This window comes from Athene cunicularia (genome assembly GCF_003259725.1).
Source record: "Athene cunicularia isolate RWA chromosome 5 unlocalized genomic scaffold, athCun1 chr5_part1, whole genome shotgun sequence".
Classification (NCBI taxonomy): domain Eukaryota; kingdom Metazoa; phylum Chordata; class Aves; order Strigiformes; family Strigidae; genus Athene; species Athene cunicularia.
Window position 1 is genome coordinate 34,570,526 of NW_020799101.1, and position 24,363 is coordinate 34,594,888.

General features: G+C 33.5%; 1 protein-coding gene across 1 annotated transcript in view; it reads left to right on the plus strand.

The window, feature by feature from the left end:
• The window catches only part of RYR3 (ryanodine receptor 3), a 242,309-nt gene that overhangs the window by 39,978 nt on the left and 177,968 nt on the right, over positions 1–24,363 (plus strand). Inside the window, exons 2-3 of the mRNA XM_026848909.1 lie at positions 12,948–13,067; positions 20,716–20,823. Of these exons, the coding sequence (XP_026704710.1) occupies positions 12,948–13,067; positions 20,716–20,823 (228 nt within the window). The remainder of the gene's footprint in view (positions 1–12,947; positions 13,068–20,715; positions 20,824–24,363) is intronic.

Consider the following 24,363-nt stretch of genomic DNA (forward strand, 5'->3'; position numbering starts at 1 on the left):
GAAGGCTGAACAATCCCAACTGTCTCAGCCTTTCTTCATAGCAGATGTGCTCCAGCCCTCTGACCATTTCTGTGGCCCTCCTTGGGACCTGCTCTAGCAGTCCATTCAGTAGGTAATGATAAGGTCCTTATGTAGGATACACTTTTCTTGTCTGATTCTACTTCCTTGATCATCATGGAATATGTCTTGATGCTTTTAGTCAACCTGACATTCTGAGAATTAACATGTGTGCTAAAAGTCACTTAGTTTCTTAGAGCAAAACAGGACTCACTCTGTTACGAGAGGATGTATTTATTTTGCCACACATTTGCACCAAGCTGGTCTGCATGGCTAGTTCATCCCAGCTCTGTTACTGAGGCTTCTTTTTCTCCTGCCTTACAGTTTAAACTCAGAGTGATTTTAAAGAATATTTAGTACTTGGCTTTTATGATAGATAATGAAGAAGTATTTTGAATGTTACTTTTGGTCTTGGTATCTAGTGTGGTTGTTCCTTTGTTGTCCCTGTCTCATGCTGGCTCATTTCCATGAAGAACCAGGTAAGGGGAGAGATGGGGAAAGCTAATGATACAAAAGACAGCAAACTATGTAAACGCTTTAATAACAAGTCTACAACCTGGAAGTTGTATTAAAAAAAAAGAAACAAAGTGGTCAATACTGAAATATTTCTCTTTCTGAAGCAAGTTTTCTTTTCAGAAGTACTAGTTTTTGTGAAAAGGACCAACCGCATTTTATCGCTGTCTAATGATTTGCATGTTCTGCCTTGCTGATGACCTGATATAAGATATGGAAGTATGTTCCAGAGTTGAGATTAGGCTTTGATCCAACCACTGCTGAAGGAGGAGACTGACAACGGAAACCCCAACCCTATTTTTAAAATCTTCTGAGAACTCTCAGGTGATGGTGCATGAATTTCCATCAAATAACTGTGCTGTCATCGTAAGGATCCATTTGCACTGAACTGGCTGTGTTTACTGAGAGAAACTCATATACTTGCAGGGGGGGAGAAGGGCCTTGGTATGTTACTAAGAAATGAATAAAAGATTTTAATTTATAAAAAGATGTTAAGAGCGATTTATAACAAGTAATGGAAGTAAAGTTTAAATCTGCTGAGAATCCACCTTCCCTGCCTTGCCCCCCCCCCAATTTAAGATCTGCTCTAGATATTGGTTTCCTTCATTTGTCGTTTTTGTGATGATTTACAACATGATAGTTGTGGCTAAGCACACTTTTGTTTTAGAAATTAACACATACTGCTTGCCAGAAGATTTATTTATAGACATTTAAAGCAAAGGAAAGCTTAAGATGATCTATTCATATGACCTTTTCCTAATTCAATTGCATGACTGTGATGTCTGTATTTCGGGACCAAAATATTTGTGTAGTATGCAATTCTGTGTGGAGGTCCTAAAATAACTTTATCATACTATACAGCAGAGCTGTAAAAACTTTCTAAATTGCAGGAGTTAAAAAGATAACTTGAACCTTTTATGAATATTTTTTTTTGGTTCATGAGCTGACTCTGATTTGCTTTGGTGCTTGGATATGTGCTTCAGTAAACAATATTGCAAATATTTATGTAGTAAGTAAATTAGATTTTATTGAAAAATTTTGTCAATATTGTAAATGGATAGTGTGGGGAAAATGTAGTCTCAGGAAATGTATGGAAGACTCTTGTCCTTGTGGCAGAATGTAACTGCTGTGAAAATTTGGAGTTTTGTAAACAGCAAATGTGCTTTACTGGTGTGTATGTGAGGAAAAAAAAAACAACAATACAAATGTTTTCATGACCAGCAATGTAGAAGTTAAGAAAAAAAACATGTTAATGATTTAATTTATTTTGGTAACTTGATTATCTTTCTTAGCTGGGTTGGGTTTTAATTTTTTCCATTATTATTTTTGATTTATATATCTTTTTGATCACCTGTTTGGCTCTTTTCCCCCTGCTGCCTAGCAATATGGTTGAAACACCTAAACATGGAAATACTGAATAAAATATGGCAGTATGAATATCTGTTATACAGCCTTTGAAGCTGAAGAGAAATATAATGTTACCTATAGGAACATTTAAATTAGGACAATTAATTATGTCCAAACATAAAGTTAAATATTCAAATTTTAGAACTTTCAAAATGTTCTCACACCTTCAGTATGGATCATATGTATTCCATAATGCTTCCTTGTTCTGTTTGTTTCTATTTTTGAGTAACTATGGGATTAAAGTTCATATTACTTGACTTACGTTACTTTCTTAAAGTAGTGTTCTACTATGCAATGCAATGCAAATGAGGCAGAGAAGGGTCAGTGTCAACTAGTTCCTGAGACAAACAAGAAATGTGCTTTAGATTAATCTTCAACCATTATTTATTGTATTTCATGTTCTGTTTTCCTGTGGAATTACTTAAAGTTTTAATATTAATTGAACTATGTAGCTTGTCTCAATTTCCAAAGGCAATAGACTTCATACAAAATCTCTTCTGCCTGTCTTTTGGGCTTTGAAAGTTTAGTACTCTGAGAAGAAATGAGTGGAGAGAAAAATGAAAAAAAGACTTGTCGATGAACTGGATGACTTGTTACTGTTTTGTTCTGAAGAAGGAAAGAGAATAGAATACACAAAAGAATCTCCTGGAGGACATAATAAACTTTCTTCCTCATGTACGTCCTTACATTAAGTCCAAAGAGAAGGTTAAGATCATGTCCTCCATTTCCAAGCTGCCAGACCAAGGGTAACGGGTCTTCATAACTGTTTCAGTAAGGTACCTTTCCCCGCGGGCTTGGTAAGGGAAAGCTGCCCCGAATAACTAATCAGGATTTGGTGAATCTCAGGATCCCAGGGGCATCTGTAGTCATTTTTGAAGACTGCTGATCAATGCAGAGTCATCAGTAAGGACATACTCTGCTCACCAGTATGTTGCATTTATAGTAACTACACCTAAGTCTATAAGCTTAGTAGGGTGTGGTTATTTTTCTGTTCTTTTTTGTGCATGTGTTTTGGGTTTGGGTTTTTTTGAGGTTTAAACACCATTTTTGATGTTTTGTTTCCTGTTTCTTCTTTTTCGTGACTAGTCAAAAAAAACCCAAACTATTTTAAGTTGTCAAAAAGTAAGCAAAGTCAAAAAATCCGTCTTATGTTACCTTTGTATCTATAATAAACATTTTTTTCAAGTGAATATTCTTTCAACAAAAACAACATCCAAAAATTCAATTAGTCAATATACTGCATACTATGCGTCAGTATCAGTCATAATGCTACAATAAACAATGTTTTAGTTTATTAAGAATGGAATTTCCCTTTGCATAATACATAAATATATGGATAAATAAATACAGCAGAGCTTTTGGAAATTTGGTCCCAAAATTTTTTGTTGAGAGTCATACCTCAGGAGGATTTGGCAGAGGAGAAGTGATATGACCGTGCACCCAGACTTCTGATGTAGATGTATACTATGCTCTGAATCAAACTTCTGCATGGATTTGTGATACATAGTTACCAAACTGTTATTAATTACAGGAAAATTACACTGTTTTCTCAGTACAGGAACTTAAACTGAATTGTTTTAACTAGATGCCAAGCGAATACTTTATTTTTCTGGATCATAGCTTCAAAACCAAAACAATCCAAGTAAAATTTAATCAGAGAATCTTTTCATTTTAATGAACTAATTAATTAGGAAGCCTAAATAGTTAGGACTGCGTTGTCTTGGTAAATAATAAGTTTAAAAGCAGGCAGAATTTTCCACATGCTTCATCTGAAGTAGAAAAGCAGTAGCAGAAATAAAAAGCCGTACCAGAAAGCTTTTCTGTATCAGTTTTATGGAACTTAATTTTTCACAGTGTTCAGGAGAAAAGTATACAAATCTTGACTTGTTGAGTATTACAATAATAATTACTGAAGTAAGAAATCCTGATAGTAATATGAGAGATTATAGGTTTGAAAAAATTTTGTTCTTTTCAAATGTGCAATTCTTTAAAGTAGCATTGTATGAAGCTTCTGTTTTAGAATGTGGAATGATTGTATAGCTATTAAGAAGTGGAAACTGAGTAAATTATGGACTTTTTATTTTAAAAATGGATACTTTATTCAACAGAAACACTTAAGTAACTAATTTAATTTTTACTTTAGTGTTTAGGAAACTTTGGTATGCTTCAACAACTTGCTGAATGCGTCACCTTTCTTCATTTTTCTTCTTTAATGTAGCAAGCCGAGGGATGTGTGTCACAGAGTTTCATATACATTGTTAGCCTTGTACCAGAAGGTGTGAAATGCAACTACAACAAAAGAAAAAACCTAATCCTTACTGTCTGATCAAGTGAAAAAGCACTTTGACTACTTAATTCTATGCTTTTCACTATTGTTTGGTGATTTAGAGTTGCTCCCTGCAAAACACTGTTTGGAAGTTCAAAGGTCTAACCTACAGGTTTTATTAAAGCTGGTATAGTATCCATGATGAGGATGGATATTGACTATATCTGATAAGCTATATGATCTTTGTTTTTCATAAAAACTGACTATGATACTTTGGAGGTTTCTGAAAATAATACATGGTTTATATAATTTTAATGGTCATCATTCATACAGTTATTTGACAGTCATTTCCTATATTTAAGTGAATTTGCAATAGGTTTTCTAAAAGATAAGAATCCGACTCCTCACATGAATTTTAGCATTTGCTATTCTACTGATTTAAAAGTTCTACATAGTTTACAGTATGATACATGCAAATAGAATTAGACTTGGTTTCTGTTTTCCCAACTTTTTAGGATCATACTAAACGTGTTCAGAATCAAATATATTTTAAAATCACAGTTATACCTTGTTATATAGTCTTTTAGTATAGGTGAAAAGTGCTGAGCAAAAAGTATATATTTTGCCCTATAGATCATGAAATCTATAATCAGAAACAGAATTGCAAAAGGACAAGCATGAAATATTTGCACCTGGGAGCATCAAAATTAAGTTATCAACAAATGTTGTGACATGGAATTTCTCTGTGAACACACATAGGTTTTAAATGCATATTGATATTACTTTATTTTAATTGTGGTGTTGCATTTCATTCCCTTGAAACAATTGTCTTGGTTTATTCTCCCAGTCCTTGTCTTGGTTTTACTCTTCAAAGAAAAGTCACTGTCAGATTCGGGCTAGGTTTTGCTAGGAGAACTACTCTGAGCAAGAAAGGGAAAAAAAAAAAAAAAAAGGACTTCTGTTATCAAGATATTCAAACTTTATCATGCACAAAGTTTTGAAGTCAAAACTTTAGTTCTACATGCACATTTTGTAATAGAGTAAATAAAGCCAGAATGTTTGCTCTCTGGAACTCAGTAGCATGAAATGAGTGTGATTTCTGTTTGGTTATCATCCTGACTGATTGTACGTTTGGTAGACAAGCTAACTGTGAGATGTAGTGGTAATCTTTTCAAGAATATTTATTGTAATTTAATTTCTAATACAATTGTCAAATGTTGGTGGGTAGAGAATGTGAGTACAAATGAGTAAATAAAGTAGAAATTTAGTCTCTTGTTTCTTGTGTGCTTAAGTATTGTGGGAATAAAATTGTATAAATACAATATATTGTAAGATAGGGAGAAGAAGACAGAAGAATAAAGTATATTTCCTATTCTAATGGCTTCCTTCAGGTTGTGCATTTCTTCTAATGAGACAGGATGAAAACATGTATCTGTAGAAAACAGAATTTTTGAGTCAGGATCAATCCAGCATGAGGCTTGTTGCAGAATTAAGTTGTGGGTACTGTAATTTATATTATAAATCATGTTCTATCATAAAGTAGCCATGAAGGTTTATGTGTCAATTATGGGCTCTTGGAAGACCAGAGCTTCAAGAGACCTCATGGCACATATATGCTCTTACTTAAGAAAAGATTGACTATACCCATGCATTAGCACACCCACAGATGTAAATCTGTTTTTAAAGACCTCTGGTGATACAGGCTCTACAACCCACCCAATTTTAGTGCCTTGCTGTCCTTATCATTAGGAAAAGAGAAGGTAGTATTTTTTTCTAATACTCAGCCTGAACCTTACTGCAGTTTGAGATTTATATTACTGGTTCTGTCTTTTACATATGGGAAACTCCATTTTGGAGAAGACTCATATATGTTTAAAAACTGTCCTAAGTAGTTGTTTGTTTGTTTTTTTGCTTTTTAATTTATTTCACTAAACCACAGAGTCACTGAGATCAAAAAGGGTCTCTGGAGCAGGTTGCTTATGACATTGTCCAGTTGGGTTTTGAGGTGTCCAAAGATGTATACTCCACAACCAATCGGTGTGGTTGACCACGCTCATGGGCAGGGGAGGGGAAGAGGGACAGAGGACCTGAGAAAAAAGGAATAAGTAAAAGGAGCACTCATGATAGGAAGTTATTGAGGGTAGCAAGGATGTGAGCAAGCTGTGAACCATCCTAGAAGGACCTTCTGAAATTAAGTAACTGCAGTAAACCAGCAGTCCAGATTAATGTTTAAAATTATTGGCACAGAACTGAAAAGTAAGATCCAGGGGTTATAACAGTTCAATAAAAACATCAGCTTAATACTCATTAATGGCCAAAAAAAGACAATAAAATATTAGAAATTACTAAGAACAAAGAACATAACAGAGAACATCTTTTTTTGCTATAGCGTAAATAAGTAAATTTTTCCATAGTTTGAATAGTATATGGAATTCTGGTTACTCATTTTAAAAATAAACCATTAGAACTGAAAAAATATTCACAGAAAGGTCAGCTGAGGATCAGGATGGTGATCAGATGAGGAACAACTTATTAGGAGGCTAAGACTTTTCAGCCTTGAAAAGACAGGTTGGATGTCACATAATGAGGATGGACTGTTCTACATTCACTGTTGTGATTCAGGAGCCTGATAATGTTAAATGAAGCTTGTAGGAAGCAGGTTCAAAACAATCATGAGAATTTGATTTTCCTGTAGCTGAGCTGTATCACTGCAAAGGAGGTTGTGAGTTAAAATTTTGCATGGATTCAAGAGGAGGCTGGACAGGCAGAGCATAGATGGAAGGCATATCCACTTCATCTTCAAAAACTATGTCTGGATCTGAAAGTTTCCAGACCTGAAAATAATGGTGCTCATCCACCTTGAATCTTGGATAATTGAGAAGAAATTGTAAGCAGCATAAGAAATTATCTTTGCACTCTGAAGTCAAGATCTTTGCAAAACTAAGTTGCCAAACTCTAGCAAGTGTAAAACGCTATCAAGGATTTGTGTGTTCATCTATTGTGATTTCCATCATACGCTTATCTCTCCCACTTCAAATTCTTCTAAGAGATTAGTTTTAGGAGAGTTTATTTTTCCCTTAGGAAGAGAAAAATCCAGTTCCATATCCAAGGGCAACTTTCAAACTCCAGCTTGAAAGTAGAAATACTCTTCTATTCCTCAATTAAAAGACTGTAAAATTGTTTTTAAAATGTGCCAAAGACTGTATGTTTCCTGTACTTGTTTTTAGAAACAACTGGAAGTATTTTGTGATATTAGCCATGCGCTGAAGCTGTGCATTTTGGACAAAGTTCTGCAAACAATGCAAGTGTATTGAGACAGCTTTGCAGTGAGACCATTCCCCTTGTGATAGGAAGTAGTGGGCACCCACAAATTTACCAAATCCATCTTTGCTTAGAACATTGTCAATTCTGCCTATAATTTCTTATTTTGTTAAGAAGAATGCAGCCACTGTAGATGGCAATTTCTGATGAGTTCCTTTTCTCCAAGATAATGCCAGAAAACTTGAAAAGAATGCAGTCCTGTGGAAGAATCGGTTTGTAGCTACTGTTCAAATGCTACTCAAGATGTTTACATCTATCCTGTGCTTTGTGATACAGTGAGATATGTGGGTAGGATGTTGTCTATCAAAGAGTGAAGGCGGCTGTGGATTTTTACTACATATATTTCTTTGCAACGCTGGTCTATAATCAGCAAGTGTCACAGTCTTACCGTAATCAGGCCTGTAAAGAACATCAGCTTGATATGTCTGCTTGTTTAATCATAGCAGAGAGATATATGTTTGGGTTTTTTTTAAGTACTATACATTTCTTCATGGAAAGGATATATTATTAAATAAAACTTTTCCATGGTGTTACAGAAGAACAGACTTTCAAAACAATTCTGTATCAGTTTACATTGAAGTTAGTCATTCATGTGCAAACACCCGCTTGCATGTTTATTTAAAGTTGTGAATAAAATATAAGCAAAATATGTATGCTTTTTGAGGAAATGGATTCTCCTTATTAGAATCTACAGGTTTAATAACAAAGCTGATTAATTTCCTAAATCTGATTAGTTTTCAGTGTCATGTCAATTTTATCAGTTCATTTTCAGTAATGAATGTAATAGAGAATATAGAGATTTGGTAGATGTTGAATTGATAGATAACAAACTAATCTGAGGTGTCCTTTTCCACCAAAATTTGCATATTTATATATATATTTAAATGTGCATGTATGTATTTAGTGTTTCGATGGCTTTGTGCTTTTTAATATGAATACAACCTCTACACAGATTTAAATGTATTGTATTACTGACTATAATTCTTAATTCTGGGATATACATGCAACATAAATGAAGGAGGAGTTTCATTAGCTGTTAGAATTTCTTTCTTGAATTCTGAGTTGAAAAATAGTGAACTGAACAGAAGCAAGGTCATGCCTACAGTACATCGATTCACCTTGATCAATGACTCACTTTGCAGCAAGTCAAGTCATTGACTAATTAAAATAGATTATATTTTGGCCTATTCTCCACCACAAGAACCTCAATTTAACTTCACCCTCACTATTATGAAACATAAAGAGGAAGACAGCCTGAAGACCAAGACTAAACACTGTCTGGTAATGAACTACTGGACTATAGTTCATTAAAAACTTTTTAAAAATTAGATAGTATGCTGCTTAATGATATATTGCTGAAGGCTAGGAATCACAGTTTTCAGTTAAAGAAATTGTTTAATATTAGACATACTTTTGCAAAGAACCAAGTTCTATTTTCATAACTTGTTCTGTCTTAAAAGCAGAAGATACTGACTGATTGATTCTGGTTTAGAAATACCTTTGTTTCTCAGTCTATGCAGACATTATTATATAGTGCAAACTCGGATTGTAGCTTCAGCTCTGGCCAAAGCAAGTAGAAGTCCATGTTTTCAGTACACACAGGTACACAGTTACCTACTTGTAAAAAAATAAAACAAATCTCCAAAGCTGTCTTTTTTTCTTTTTGCGTAAGTCATGCATTTGTGTGCAAAGGTGAATAAATACTGGTCAGAGTTATGACACATTATCTACATCATACTTGGTAGATTCTGCAGGATTTCAGACCACCTGAAATATATTTTAGTAATATTAATGTGTTTCTGTGTATAAACATTCTTAGAATTGGGGTTGGAGTTACCTGGTCTATGTCTTTTTCCTAAAGGACTGATGGATGAATCCTAATCCTTCTGGACAAAAGGAGAAAATTTTCACTTCCTCTTCATTCAGAAAAACAACCTTAAAAGTTGCTATTAATCTGTATTTGTGAATAGATATTAATTATGGTAGTACACAATGGATCGCAACATATAACTTTATATAATTATTGATGATGCTACTGGTGAAAACCACTTATTAGTAATTGACACTTAGAATATGTGTACTTTTTGAGGAACAGTAGTGAAGGCAGCTTCTTGTGTGAGGCCTTGTGGTCTGCAAATGTATTATTTTACTGTGTGTTCCCTAAATCTTAGAAGTGTTTTGATCAACCTGAAATTATTCCCCCCGATTTGCTCACTGAAGCAAAACCTTGAAAAATTTGAAGAACTTTGATACGTCTGTTAAATATTACAATTTTGATCTGAAGAGTTCTAACTTCTGGTGGAGAGAGGGGTGTGAATCTGTAACAATACCTCAAGATGATCAAAATTTTGAAGTGGACTTTTTTCTTAAATTAAACACATTAGATCATCTGAGAAACTTGATCTAATTTAGCCCTTCTCTAGTGAGGTGTTGGGCCATTGCTTACAGAGATCCTTTCCAGCCTGTGGTTCCATGCACTTGAAACCTATTTTATTAAAAAAAAAATTAAATCCCCACAACAATAGACCCTACTAAAACTAAAAGGACTAAAACAAATTAAATTTCTAAACAAGGAAATAGAGTTAAGAGATGAGAAAGTTTGCAATTAAAATACTTATGAAATTTAAAACATTTAAATCTGTTAAATTCCTGATAGACAAACTAGATCTCAAGGAATTTCTGTGGGTTTTCTTTTGCTTTGCTTTTTGTTATTGCTGAGAATTGGCTGTTATAATCTGACTAACAGCTCACCACTGCTAATTGCATGAGTCTTCACATTTCATTGGGCATGCAGGCTTCCCCTTGTCATGCCAAAAAAAGTATATTGAAATAAATGGATTAAATTCTGTATAAGTGTAAACTAAGGGAAGAAGAAAATGAGTTTACCAGGGAGAAAGTTTTAGAATACCAGAATTTGTGTGAGAGAAGACTCAGGAAAACAAGATACCGCCGAGACATGGTCTGCAATTTCATTATAGGATAACAACTCCATAAAAATAATTTCTGTTAGCATCTTCAGGCCAGAAATGCAATTTCAGACCTCAGCTTCAGTAGCCTGTAATACTGAGTAACTTTAACAGCAAGTCATAGTCCTATTTGCAGATTATATAGCTTCCACTAATTCCTTATGCTCAATCTATTTACACCTGAATGATAGCCTTTAAAACTCTGCCCCAAAACATTCTGAAATATTTTATTATTGCCACTTTTAAGAAAATCTATTAAAGTTGTTCATCCTATGTACCAAATACATAGTTTGTAAAATGTTGTAGCACAAATAAAAGGGTACATTGGAAATTTAGGGGAATACTGTAAAACACCAATGTTGAATGCTGCATACAGTCCTTAAGACATTATCAGTGTGTGTATTTGGGGGCTATGGCATTTAATGAGTTCATTTATTAAGTAATTTTCATTTTAACTAAGTTTTTATGTATGTTGTCTGAAGGCGTAATTTTATTTTTTAGAAAACTGAATTAGAGTGGATGCTATGTATGTGCCTCTGGAACAATGAATACTTTAATGTAGTAGGCAGAATAAATACAATTTCAGCTATATATAAGTAATTTAATGTAATCCATTGATAAGTACAAGCTAAATGGCAACTCTCAATTTTATTCTAAATATTGGTACTTACATATTCATGTTTTAGTATTTTATTATTTTTAAATCTCTGAAATATGTATGTTTGAAGATTGATACAAGAACCAGATGATGAAAAATGTTTTAATTATATTTATTTTTAACTTATAAGTGTTCTGTTTTTTTTCCCCCAAACAGATATGCTTCTGATGCCAATTTTTAAATATTCATGAACAGGGGGATGTAGCAAGGAGTGCTTAATTGTATCGTTTAAATATTGTGAATTATTACACTGAAGTTTACAAAGCAGAAATGTTTTTACTAATGAGTTTCAAAGTTGAGAATTGCAGAGAGCATTTTATAGAAATGGAAGCAGAAGCAGCAAGGGAAAAAGAAAATGAATTTGTTTAGCATTAATTAGCTAATTCTGTCTGCCTCCAATTTGACTATACGTCTTAGAATTGTTTACAAAAATGTCCTGAATTCCAACTCTGTACTGTTAAACCCACTATCGATTGTTATGCAAAGCTAGATAAGGAAAACAGTGCCTGTAACTGCTGATTAGCCTGAAATATAATAGCTGTAAATTTTACTAGTAGTAAGTAGGCAGTGAAGTGTCACTTAAAAGGAAAGCCAAACAACTTGCACACACTTGCAAAATCACACAACTGAAAAACCTGCTTTTGAATTCCCATTTTAAAGGGTGCGTCACTTAATGCCTTTGGTGAAAATCACTTTGTCACTCCCAGCTTTTTATTTCAAGTGCCAGTAGCTTTGCTACTGTCATAGTATTGCTGTTGCATAAGGGGACTGGAAAAAGCGGTGCTGCTTTTAGAACATAATTGTTCAAGTGATCTCTGAGTTCAGTACAGGCGGCTGTTGTGTATCTGTTTTGACAATAATAATTGACACCAGTATAACTTCATAGCTGGATGGGACACTGACATATCATATCGCTCCTGTTTTATCAGCTTCCACCCCCTTAAAAACTTCTAAGGCCGTGGTTTTTGGTGAATAGTTACATACCTGTACAAAAATAAATTGTTCTACATGCTAGTCTGCAAGCAGTGTTTTTCTTGGTTAGTGGGCAAGTTTGGGAAGCCAAAACGAGTTTTAATTCTGTATATATCTTTGACAGAGTTGAACACTAAAAATCTGGTTAGACTCACTTATATCAACTTTAGTATCACATGTTAAGGGGTGAACGCGGGTTTGGCACCTTATAAATGTGTCTTTGGCATTGCATTACGTAACAATTAGTAAAAGAGTTTTTGGAGTAATTAGAACAACTAAACGATAGGGCTGTGTCATATGACTTTTCCAGAGTATTCTTATTCTTGTAATGTCTTCTGGGGAGAAAGATTGTTCTTTGTCACTTGAAAAATGCCTCTTGGATCTTTGGTTGTAGTCAGAGGTTTCTAAATTAAATGAGACCTTAAAAGTTAAGGCTGTAAACATTAAACATGTTTTACTGAGTAAAACCAAGTAATGGTGTACTTAAGAGGTTTTTTTTATGGCACCATAGCAGGACACTGCTAAAGCAACAGGAGGACACCACACTTGTGAAAGCCCTGGAGGCAGTATGTAATCTCTGCCACTTTGATATAGGCTTGAATAAAAATCTGTACGTAAACATCTGTTTACATACACACTGTAAGAATCTCTGCATAGGTACATGATACCAGTTACAGGAGTATAAATTGTTCGTTTTCAACAGATTCTGTGTTCCAGGATTTCTTAGCATTATAGTGTGTATGTAGCTTCCAAATATTTACTTTTCTTGTACCTTGTTTTGTGACAGGATGACGAAGTAGTACTTCAGTGTGTTGCCAGTATTCACAAAGAACAAAGGAAGTTTTGCTTGGCAGCTGAGGGACTTGGGAATCGCCTGTGCTTTTTGGAACCAACATCAGAAGCTAAAGTAAGAAGCTGATACTCTCAACTGGTGTAACCGATAAGTGAATATTAACTGACTTATTATCCACAAATACATTTAATCACTGTTTCTTTAATGTGATGCTAGATGCACCTTTTGTATGCTTTCTTTCTGTGACTACAACATGAGATTTCTTAGAGATTCTAACTATACTTTGAGGCACGGCTGCTAACAGTCAAAAGCCACTATTCTTTAACTATCTAAAGTAATTCCTGTAATTGAGATACTTTGTATTTTCACTATAAAGTCTCCAGAATATTGTTAAGATTTAAGTTCACTAAAAAACTATTACTGCTGTAGGTTCAAATATCTTGATATACTGGATTGATAATTTTAGAAGCATTGTCACCTGTTAGTTACTGGCATTAAGCGTTGCTTCTAACTGTGTTGATTAAACAAAGTTGAGAGTACAGGGAACAGAATTATTAAGTAATTGGAAAGTTTTAATTATAACAGGTGGCAAATGGAAAAGAGAAGCTTGAGAGCTGTGAAGAAAAAATAATAGAATATAGAGTAGTAAGAGGAGCTTGAGAGGAGAAAGGAGAGATGAAACTTTAGACCTGTATAAGAACAGAGTGTTAAAAATAAAGGCAAATGGAGGAGGACCTCCTCCCTCTCTTCTTTGTTCTCTCAGTATTATTTTTCTTTTTCTTTGTTTTATGTCTTTATTTATTTTCTCTTCTTCCTGATAATTTATTTCTCCTTCTGTTTTTTTAGACAGGTCTTTGTATTTTTTTTGTCTTGAAATGTTGCCACGTGGTCCTATTTTTAGTCTAGATATTATGACCATGTTACATACACAGTGTTTATTTATGCATTATGAGATGTCCTTGTTCATCTCTAAGGTGAAAAATTATGCTGCTTCTAAATTTATATTTCTTTGCATTCCAAGCGTTCAGTCAGATAATTTATCTCCAGTGTATTTTAGAAATCACCAATAATCTTCTCACATGCTAAAGTTAAAGCAGTTTTCACATATGTATTTTCAGCTACTGTCTTAAAATCTTCAACAGTGATTGAGAATTTTTCATTGATCAACAACTCAGCTGCAATGTGGTCTATCTATTACTGATGATGACCTTCTCAATCTGTAAGGTAGCATGTTGCTCATTTTATAAGAAAGGGAGGAATGGTATGTGTTACTGTAAAATGCCATAGATCTACATTTCATAAGTGTCTTAGTAGCAGATAATACTACAGAAGCTTCTGGAGTTTGTTTAAAATTAAGAGGTTCAGAAAACTTGTATGTAACTGCTTTAAAATAGCTTACTGAGGAACTTTCTGAACTGGTATTGACTGAGAACAGTGAAGAATTTTGGCAAAAGGCATGTAAATACATTTGTTCGAAAAATAAGTGTAGAAGGTTGATCTGGATGGTTAGAGAGTACAGCATTTACCAATAATCCTTAGTGTTGACGCTAAATTTCATTTACATTTGGACAAAATTTTGTTTATGAAATAAGAAAGAGAAAACCAACCAAAATGGCACATCCAGTGGACTAAAAAATAGTTGTTGAATAGATGTGTTTCCGATCAAATCCTACAGCGTTCTCTTCTCACTGCTATGCTGTTGAGTATTTTTGTCAATTAGGACATCATTTAAATTAACATACGCAGTTTTTTTCAGATGATAAAAACATTGAGGAACTGGCAATTGATGAAGCCATGCCACACAGGAAGATCGGCAGTGCCTTTAATATTAATAGAAAGTAGAGGTGTATTTCAGTGCTGCCAGTGTAAAGATCTAATAACCAAGTGTGTAAATATGCTTACAAAATGGGAAACTATTCCTGTCCCCTGTAAGGAAAGTGAAGGTCATGGTGGATGTTTTAGAGTCATAAGTTCCCCAAATGATGATGATGTGCTCAAGCGATCTAGCATAGTCTTTAGAGGTATAATGGAAAGAAACTTTGCAGGAGATGGGAAGCTATACTATCTCTGCAAATTTTTATTATCTCTGTGGCAATGCATTGCCACATGAGCATTGAAATTCATGGCATTAAATTGTCATGGCATTGAAATTCAGAAGTCATGGCATGAGTAGTCATGGCATTCAAATTCATAAGGATGTCTATAAAATGCAGATTGGCTCAGGAAGTGATATGAGAATCATGAGCAGAGGAGGACACAGTCTGGTTTAAAAAAGGAAAGTATGTACACTGCTCATAAGCTTCCAAAATGAAAACATTGATAACACAAGTCCCTTTATTTTAGACAGCAGAAGACTGTTAAAATGGTACTATTGACCTGAGATGGATTCCTTATCCCTTCCTTATCCCTGGAAATTATTTTATAAAGCTAGGTTTCTTCTGTGTATTAAGAAGAAATTGCATTAAAGAAGATTCAAGGCATGTTTTATCAACAGAAACCTGGAGCAGGAAATCACAGTGATACCTTCTGCTACCTTCTCTTCTCCAACTGACCACTTTACCAAATACAAATCTATTTGCAGTACATGTGACAGCTTCTTCACTCGTTAAACTTCGGGTAAATGTTGTTAAATCAAGAGAAGAAATGCTTTCAATTCAAGTAATTCTGGAAAATATAACAAGGTAGACAGGAAAAAAAAAACCTCTGTGTATCAGTTAATTCCAGAATGAAAAGGTATAACTTAATGATTCATTTTTTAATCTGACTTGATGTAGTAAATGTCAGTAGAAGTAGCTAAGAGGAAAAAAGAGGCAAGGGAAGAGAAGGTATATTTCTTAATAAAGAAAAAAGTTATTAGAAACTTAAAGAAGAAAAAAATAGAGTTTCTATGGTTATCGATTAGCTGTTTTGGTAACTTTTGTGATATGTTGAATGGAATGACAGTTATGAGATACTTCTGTTCAAATTTTATTACAAATCTATGCACAAATTGCATGTTATTACTTTGCAATCTGTTAGCAAAAACTGTTGCAGTGTTGGTTCACTAATAATTTATATTATGGTGACTGGATTTTAAATGCACTTTTAAAAAACATTTTTGCATTAATTCAATAGTATGAAATTATGTTCCTATTGTCTGTATAGCTCCTTTTTGAATTATTAGAAGGTATTTGGCTAAATAATGTCTGAGACTTAAAAAGTAAGGGGAAAAATCTAATTAACTTGAGGTGAAAATTTATAATTTTTATACTAAACAAGAAATAGCAGGGTTAAATTATGTAGTCTAATGATACTACTTTCATGGCTGTTTTCCTTGTTTTTAAAGTGATACTTTAAAAAATGATGGATTTCAAATCTGATAGTCTAGTTAGTGCATCAAGGCTAACTTCTACCAATACCTAACAAAAATATATCTCAAAAGTAAAGGCAAAATACTAGCATCTCTTAGTAGCAAAATTGTCATGTAAACTTAAATGCCTGAAAGGAATCATAGCTGATTCAGATAAGATTTCTGTCCTAATGACAGAATTTAATAGTTTATGGGTCTGGTAAAAGTAAACCTAATAAATCAATACCAGCTTATGTCAGTGTTCTTTACACTGTAGACCAGAAGCTGTGGGCAAAGATTTGGTTAGTAAGCATATCACCTGCAAGAATTTAATGTTCAGTGCGGAAGACTGAATTGCTGTCAAAGTGTAATGTGGGAGCTGGGTTTTCCTGTTGGCTATTTTATGGGCCTCCATTTCCCCCTGTGCAACCCAGCACAAACTTAGCATACTCATATATAAAATGGTTCAAACTGCCCTACAGCTATTTGCACAGCTATTTTTATAATAAGTAATAATTATTGCATATTGAAATAATAGTAGGCTGACAAAATAGACACAAAACTACTGAGAAACAAGTTTAAACTTCAGCATAAAACTTATCTCAGTGCTCTCTCCACTGCTGCTTTGTTCTTGCCTGGCTGTGTCTCTGATGTACAAAACTTTTCCTTGAAATCTTTTGATATGAAGCTCTCTTCCTCAGAACATTCTTCTAAGAATGTTTCAGCCAGCATTAACTGCGTGCATTGAGGCAATCTATTATCCGTCTGAGGTTGTAGAAGCCTGGCATTAGGCAGTTGACTTTTTGCAGCATCGCAAAATGGCTGAGGTTGGAAGGGACCTCTGGAGGTCATCTTGCCTAACCCCCCTGCTCGGGCCAGGGCACCTAGAACAGGTTGCCCAGGACCATCTCCAGATGACTTTAGAATATCTTCAAAGATGGAGACTCCACAGCCTTTTTGTTTATCTTCCTGTATGTATGGATAAGACTGCACAGAGTTGTGCTGGAAGAAACCCCATATATTCTTATTGACATTGAAGAATAATTTATTCCAAATTCCTACTTTCTTTTGTTGCATATCTTATCAGTCTACTTATTCTGCTACACAAGTTCACTTATCTTAGTGCTTGTTTGGCATATCTTTAAATGTCTGTAAAATAAAATACTTTATTCACCACTTGAATTTTTTTCTTTATTGATGAATCTTGAAAATGATCATTTTCTGTATGTTCATTCCAAATTCTCATAGCTAGAAGGGGGATAAATACCTATGCCAATTGTTACTTTTACAGCAGATTTCTAAAACTTTATCTTAGTACCTGAACAGATTTTAGTTTTCATTTCAGCATAAAGATTCCTGACATGAATATTTCCCTATCTTCTACCTGTGCCTCTTATTTGTCAGTATTTTTTGTTTCACTGATCATCCCTATTGGCACTTTTTTTTTTTTTTTTTTTTCTTTTTTTTTTTTTTTTTTTTTTTAATTCCATTGCAATATAACATTACTTAAAGTTGGGGAAAAAAAAGCATAGAAGCATAGATTAGTAGATAGTGGAGATTTTATTAAACCTTTTTTAGCTGTGTAATTATTAAGAGTGTAAAATGGTCTGCCACACAGAGATTCTTGAATATTAAACATATGAAGCAGTATCATTTGCAAAAAGACCAGGAAACAATTGAGCCTTGACAGACTTAATAGTTAATTTTTAAATTATTTTCAAAATTTTTTTTTGAAGTTGTCAATCTAGATTAACCAGGGATGTCAGTTGCTAGTTAGGTCATGTACCATCCACATAAATTACCTTTCACTGGTATTTCTCAGGTTGGTGGAATTTAAGAAAGAATTGTTACCATCCAACCACAGAATATGTTAGTTTACTGTGTAACACTGCAAATTTGCAAGAGTGGTTAGTTGTTCTAGTCATGGGTGAAAAAAAATCATTAATTTCATAATTCTCAGTGTCAATATTCTTAAATAAAGCTGAATGCTCCATAGGCTATGAAACAGAATAAGTGAAAAACTAATTGCATTAACCTAAAATGTACATTTTATACAAAGTACGACTAGAGTGTGTCTTTCATTAATACAGCACTAAAGTAAGGTCTGCAACAATTTTCAAATCAAAATGCAGCCTATGTGGCACAAGATCAGTGGCCTGTAGAACAAATGGGAGCTCTTTTATTCAATTGGTAGGTGTTGGATCATACTGATTACGCCATATTCAGTTTGAAGTGGAGTTAAGGTGCCAGAGGTAGTCTGATTCTGATTAAAACCATATTACCAGCTATGTTATTTTTTCCTGAATAAAATACCTGTTTAGTTTCTGAATTTAAGTTCCATGTTGGAAATAGAAAGATGTTATAAAGATTGTTGATGGGTTTTGGTTTTGTTTTTTAAAAATTCACATATACTTAAAAGGCAGTGTGGTATAATACAGATTCAAAATGTCTTAACAAAATGGAAGACACATAATCTGAAAGCTGGATGCCAGCAGAAAAATATCTGGATGTTTCGTTTAGGTTTTTTTGTTTGTTTTGCTTTGTTTTTTAATATAACGATGTGGTTTATCTGCTTGCTACTGAAATTAAAGGCTTTAAAGTAATGGGTGAAGTATTACTCAGAGTTTTTGTTTACCTGTCTGGTTCACTGGGAAGTAAAGACAACTTACAGTTGTATAGATTTTTACATTCATAGCAATAAAATATTCTAAATAAGTCTTTGCAGACTTCCCTAACAAATCTAGACACAAAATCTAGCCCGGTTTAATCTGTAATTAATTTCACTGAGAAATGACATTATTCTTCTGTGTCTGGTTATACAAGAGGCCTTGAATTGCAACCTATTGAAGAGTGAACTTCCAGTTACAATCTGTGTGCACATGTGTGTATGTGTGTATATGGATGCTATGTACACACATGCGCACACACACATGTATGTATATTGTACGAGTTTATGTAACAGAGTATTTTGTGTGTGTTTGTGTGTGTGTATGCAGATGTAGTTAATGAATACTAAAAAAATACCATAGTGGACATGAATGATGACAAGTATTACAGTTTAAGTTGTTCCTGTTGCAGTTAATGAATTTATGAACTGTTTATTATTTACAGTTATTTAATCATATAAGAAAGATGCAAAATTTCACTTTGCCTCAATAATATATGTAACAATTATATGTATGTATATATAATATCTGCAATTTCCATGTCAAGTCTTTTGCCTAAAAATCTTTTACAAAATGTATTTGAAAGCACCAAAGGAAAAAAAAAAAAAAAAAAGGATAGAGTCTATAGTAGAGATCAAAGAATGGGAATTCCAAGGCTGGCTGTACTTGATTAGCTTGCTATAAATACTTCAGTTTAGCAAGTTTAGAAATATCTTAATTGTATCGTTTCCCTTTTCACCACCTTAAAACAGCTTTATCAAGAAGTTTATTCCCTCCTGTCACACTGATTTAAAAAAGAAAATGAAGTGTATATCCACTTTGAAGCTCATTCATAGACATGGTCTATATCATAAATCACAGAGTACTGATTTGTTGAGGTTGGAAAGGACATGTGCAGAGTAGGTTCAGCTAGAGCAAATTTCTCAGGACACTCCCCAGTCAGGGTTTGAATATGTCCAAAGTTGGAGACTCCACAACCTCTCTGGGCAACCTGTTCCAGTGTTTACTATGCACACAGTAAGAAAGAGGTTTTTTCCTCACATTGAAATAAAATTTAATATATTTCATTTTGTGTCAACTTTTTCTTCTCCTTTCATTGGGTACCACTGCATAGTGTCTGGCTCTGTCGTCTTGGTATTTTCCTGTCATGTATTTATATATATTGATGATTCTCCTTGAGAATTGTTTTCTTGGACACATCATTCGTTGGACACATGAATGCCAATAAATTGAAAAAAAGTGCTGTTCTTGAAGGGAATGTAAGTTTCATGTTTCAAAGCCAGCAGACATATTGATCCAACAGTTGAGAAGATCTCCTAAAATTATGTAATAAGATTCTGAATCTTTGCTGTTTAGTGACAGCTATAAATATGTTCAGAACATCAACCTCATATGTCAAATAAGATCATACATATTCTCTTTTGTTTTATCAGTGATGTTAGAGAACAAATACAATGTTCATGATGTAATTCTAAAAGTCAGAAAAGCAATAATATGTAGAGAAAAACTTTTCCATTTTGAACCTGAAGATGTTTTGTTTTACTTTGAAGAATACAGCTTTAGGAAACGTAAAGTTACTGCACTGACAAGTTATGAAGAATAGATTTAGACTGGTTTCATACAGGGAAATAGCATGTCTCTCAAAAGCAAATGAATAAATGTTAAATATGTATTTTAAAATTAATATACATGTGTGTTCAAACACCCTTTTCATCCTGTTTCAGCTGCTTTGCTGATCTGTTCTTACACTGATGATTTATTTTTACAGTATGTTCCTCCGGACCTTTGTATCTGTAATTTTGTCCTTGAACAGTCCCTATCTGTCAGAGCCCTTCAAGAAATGCTGGCCAACACAGGGGATAATGCTAGTGAAGGGGTAAGTAAATTGATATAAAAGAATTACATTTCTGAATATGGATTGTTCTTATTTCTTTCCTTGCTCCAAGATTTTGTAGGAGAGGGGCCTCATGTCATAGCAGGTTCTTCAGTTTTCCCATTTTCCTGGGATGTTATTGCTGTACTACTATAATCATATTTCTTTTTCTTTAGCATTGAGGAGCAGGTGCAGTTAATCTTCTGAAATATTTACAAAACCCAGAAACATCCTCTTCAGAGATCATGTATTGCCATCAGTCCAGAATTAGATAGTGAAAAAGGAGTAAGAGAACCTTGGGACTGAGTCTGGCTTTTATGAACCTGAGGAGAGTACATGAGATAGGTTTTGTCTGAAACATGGATCATTGCCATAAAAGCATTATTGTATTATAGTGCTATTTATGAATGGGGAAAGCAAAATAATTTTCTCATCATGTAAATATTCTATCACGTTTCACTGAGTTAAGAAAGTATTTGGCTATAATTACATTTATCCTCACATGAAATTAACAGCTAGAAATGAAGTCTTACCAATGAAGCAAAGTGACAAATTTAAATCTATTTTAGTTCAGATATAAAAATACATGGGTGTTGTGTTTTTGTTTTGTTTTGATTTTTAGCAATTGTGTATCTAGACCATTTCAGTATAATTTCAAGTTATTTAATCTGTGGTAATAGCAAGAACTGTTGGATAGAAATAGTTATTTCAAAATTATCTTCTCTAGGTTTCTTAATCTTTTACTATATTAGCACAAGCATACTTACTAGAATGCTTACAGTATAGGGTAAAGTGACTCTGCAGCAAAGTGATGCTTGCATTTCATATTACTGGAGTTTCAATTGAATTATCACTAAAAATCTAAGATTTACTAAGAATGACTGAAAGTGGACTTTCACACTAGAGTGATCAGTATACCAAAAAAGCCCCGTGCACTTTATTATACATTATTTATTACTGACAAAGTTATTTAAGAACTGTATTTTTCATAGAACTTCTATGCAATTTGTTTGGCAAAAGGTGATGTTTTTTATAAGTAAAAATTAAGCCTTATTCTCACCCCAGCTAGAGATTTGCCTGCATTTTTAATGACCTGCATGAACAATGATAATTTGCCAATGATCAGCTGAACCTCACTGCTAGTTGTTGAGATGAGGCAGACTTACCTTTCATCTATGCAGTAATACTTTTGGAAGTTTTAGAAGTTACGCTTGCTGTTGCATCTGTGAATTGGTTGTACATAGGTAATTTTGTAAATTGTCTAGTTCTATATACTTAGGTAGAGCTTATGTTTCTCTGAAAGTAAATTAAATTGACCTATGGCCTCCACTCAGTTGGTCGCTGATCTGTTATATTCCTGTGTATGTTTTAGGAATTTAACCTTAAATGTGACATCACATTTATTGTTCTATTCAGTGAACAACTGAAATCTGAAAAAAACAGGAGATGCCAGTTCTTAATGTATGTGGCCTTTACTATAATAAACATAATAAACTATTATTGTTACAGTTTATAAATCAAAATCCATTAAATATTTTCTATCTTTTGTATATATTACAAATTAAGAGAGAAATATGATAGTGGAATGACAAACATGGATTCTATTTCAAAAAAAGTCAGCTTGAAAAGAGAAAGGGAAATAAATTGATGTCTTATGAGCACTTACTGTTTTAATTCAAAATTAATTTGTCCTTCTTGTCATCTTTCTTGTTTATGGAGGTAAGAGGTGTGCTATAGAAAGACTGTGTATTTATTATATGTACACAGAAAGAGTTCAGTGTTTTGGTTAATGTTTTCTCATCACATCCTGCTATTTGATTCAGAGGTGTTAAATTCTCCCTTCATTTTTACTTTTCTCTGTAATTTAGCAGCAGGATAGCCACAACCTACTGGCTTATTCTGCACTCCAGATCTTTAACTGACCCATGTCATGGCACAGCTCAGAGAAGCTGGAGTTCTGCTTTATCACCTCCAATCTTACAGTGTCAGCCTTTGCATACAGGTTTCAGATCTCACTGGTTTTGACCTCTTGTTTTCCACTGTTTTCTTCAGTTTAAAGTATAATTTTTGATTTTTGCAATTACATTGCTTTTTAGAAAGTTGAACCCTTAGTAAAAAAAGCATTTGCTGAAAATAAGGGTGATTTAAAAACTTGCCGGGCTCCTAAGCAATAACACAGTTTTTAGTATTTCCAAAATGTTCACTCAAAAATTTAGCCTGATTTAATCTGAGATTACTAATAATACGTGTATATTTATACTTGGGTTTGGCAGTAGAGGATGAAGATTTTTTTTCAGTAAAAAAGGTCATACTGTTGCTTTGAGGGCAGTGGACAATAAAAAAAGGAAAATATAGCCATATTTATTTTGAAACTGTCTTGCCCTTCATTTATTTTGAAGCTGGCTACCATTCTTTGGGGAAATTGTTATAAGAACACAGCAGTTCATATAAATAGCAAGGATGAAATAAAAAATGAAAGCCTGAACAATAACACAAGAAACTTCCTTTCTGGATCACAGGGATTTGTTACATTCAGAGAAGGTGGATTTTTAATTAGCTTCTGTCAACAAGCTATTGGTAAAATGGATGGCTTATTTTTCAAGTTATAATTAACTGATTCTGAGACATATGTTGTAACTATCAGTCAAGTTAAATATTTTGTATTATGAGGCACTACCTTTAGCACCATGAAAGAAAATTGATCTGGTAATGTATAATTTCTAAAGCAGATTTCAGAAAAATCTATTTTTTGAGATGAATAATACAAAAAATGCTGTCTTTTAATTGTTGTTATATATGTAGACGAAAATGACAGCATGAAATGTAGGAATGCACATCTTAAAATGTTCATTTACACTCTGTTCTCAATACAAAGGTCACTAAGAATAGAAATTGACCTCATATAATCAACATTAATCTTTTATTGGTTCCACCAGCCTATCATTCCATTGAATGGTTTGCTTTCCGTATTAAATTTAGTTTGTAATAGAGTCCCGTTGTTAATTTCAGATTTTTCTAGAGGAAGAACATAGCATATCCGATTTGGGGGTTTTGTTGTTCCTTGGTTTATTTTTTTATTGTCTCCAATTTTTTCCAGTAATCTAACACATTTTTCTATGTAGGTCCAAAAATCACTATCCAGGAGTTTGGGTTTTTTTTTAATTTACTACTGGGAGTACTGAGAAATTTTATATAATTATATGGTTCATATTGTGAAAGAGATTACACATAGTATCCATACAATTCTGATAAATTTCTCAATAAAATTTACTACATAAAATAAGACTGCCTACTATCTGTTAACAGCATTAAGTTCCAGCATAACAGGTCCCAAATCCCTCTTTGTTAATGATTTTGTTAGTAGCTAGAAGAATAGGAGTATGATTTTTATTTTATTGCAGTTGTAACAAAACCTCTGCTGAATTGCTTTTAGATTTTTATTCCTTCTGTTTAGACAAATAACATTTCATTTTTAATCCTTTGAATTATTATTAAGTACTCTATATATCAAACTACAGAATGTAGTAGTTTCCTCAGCTTGGT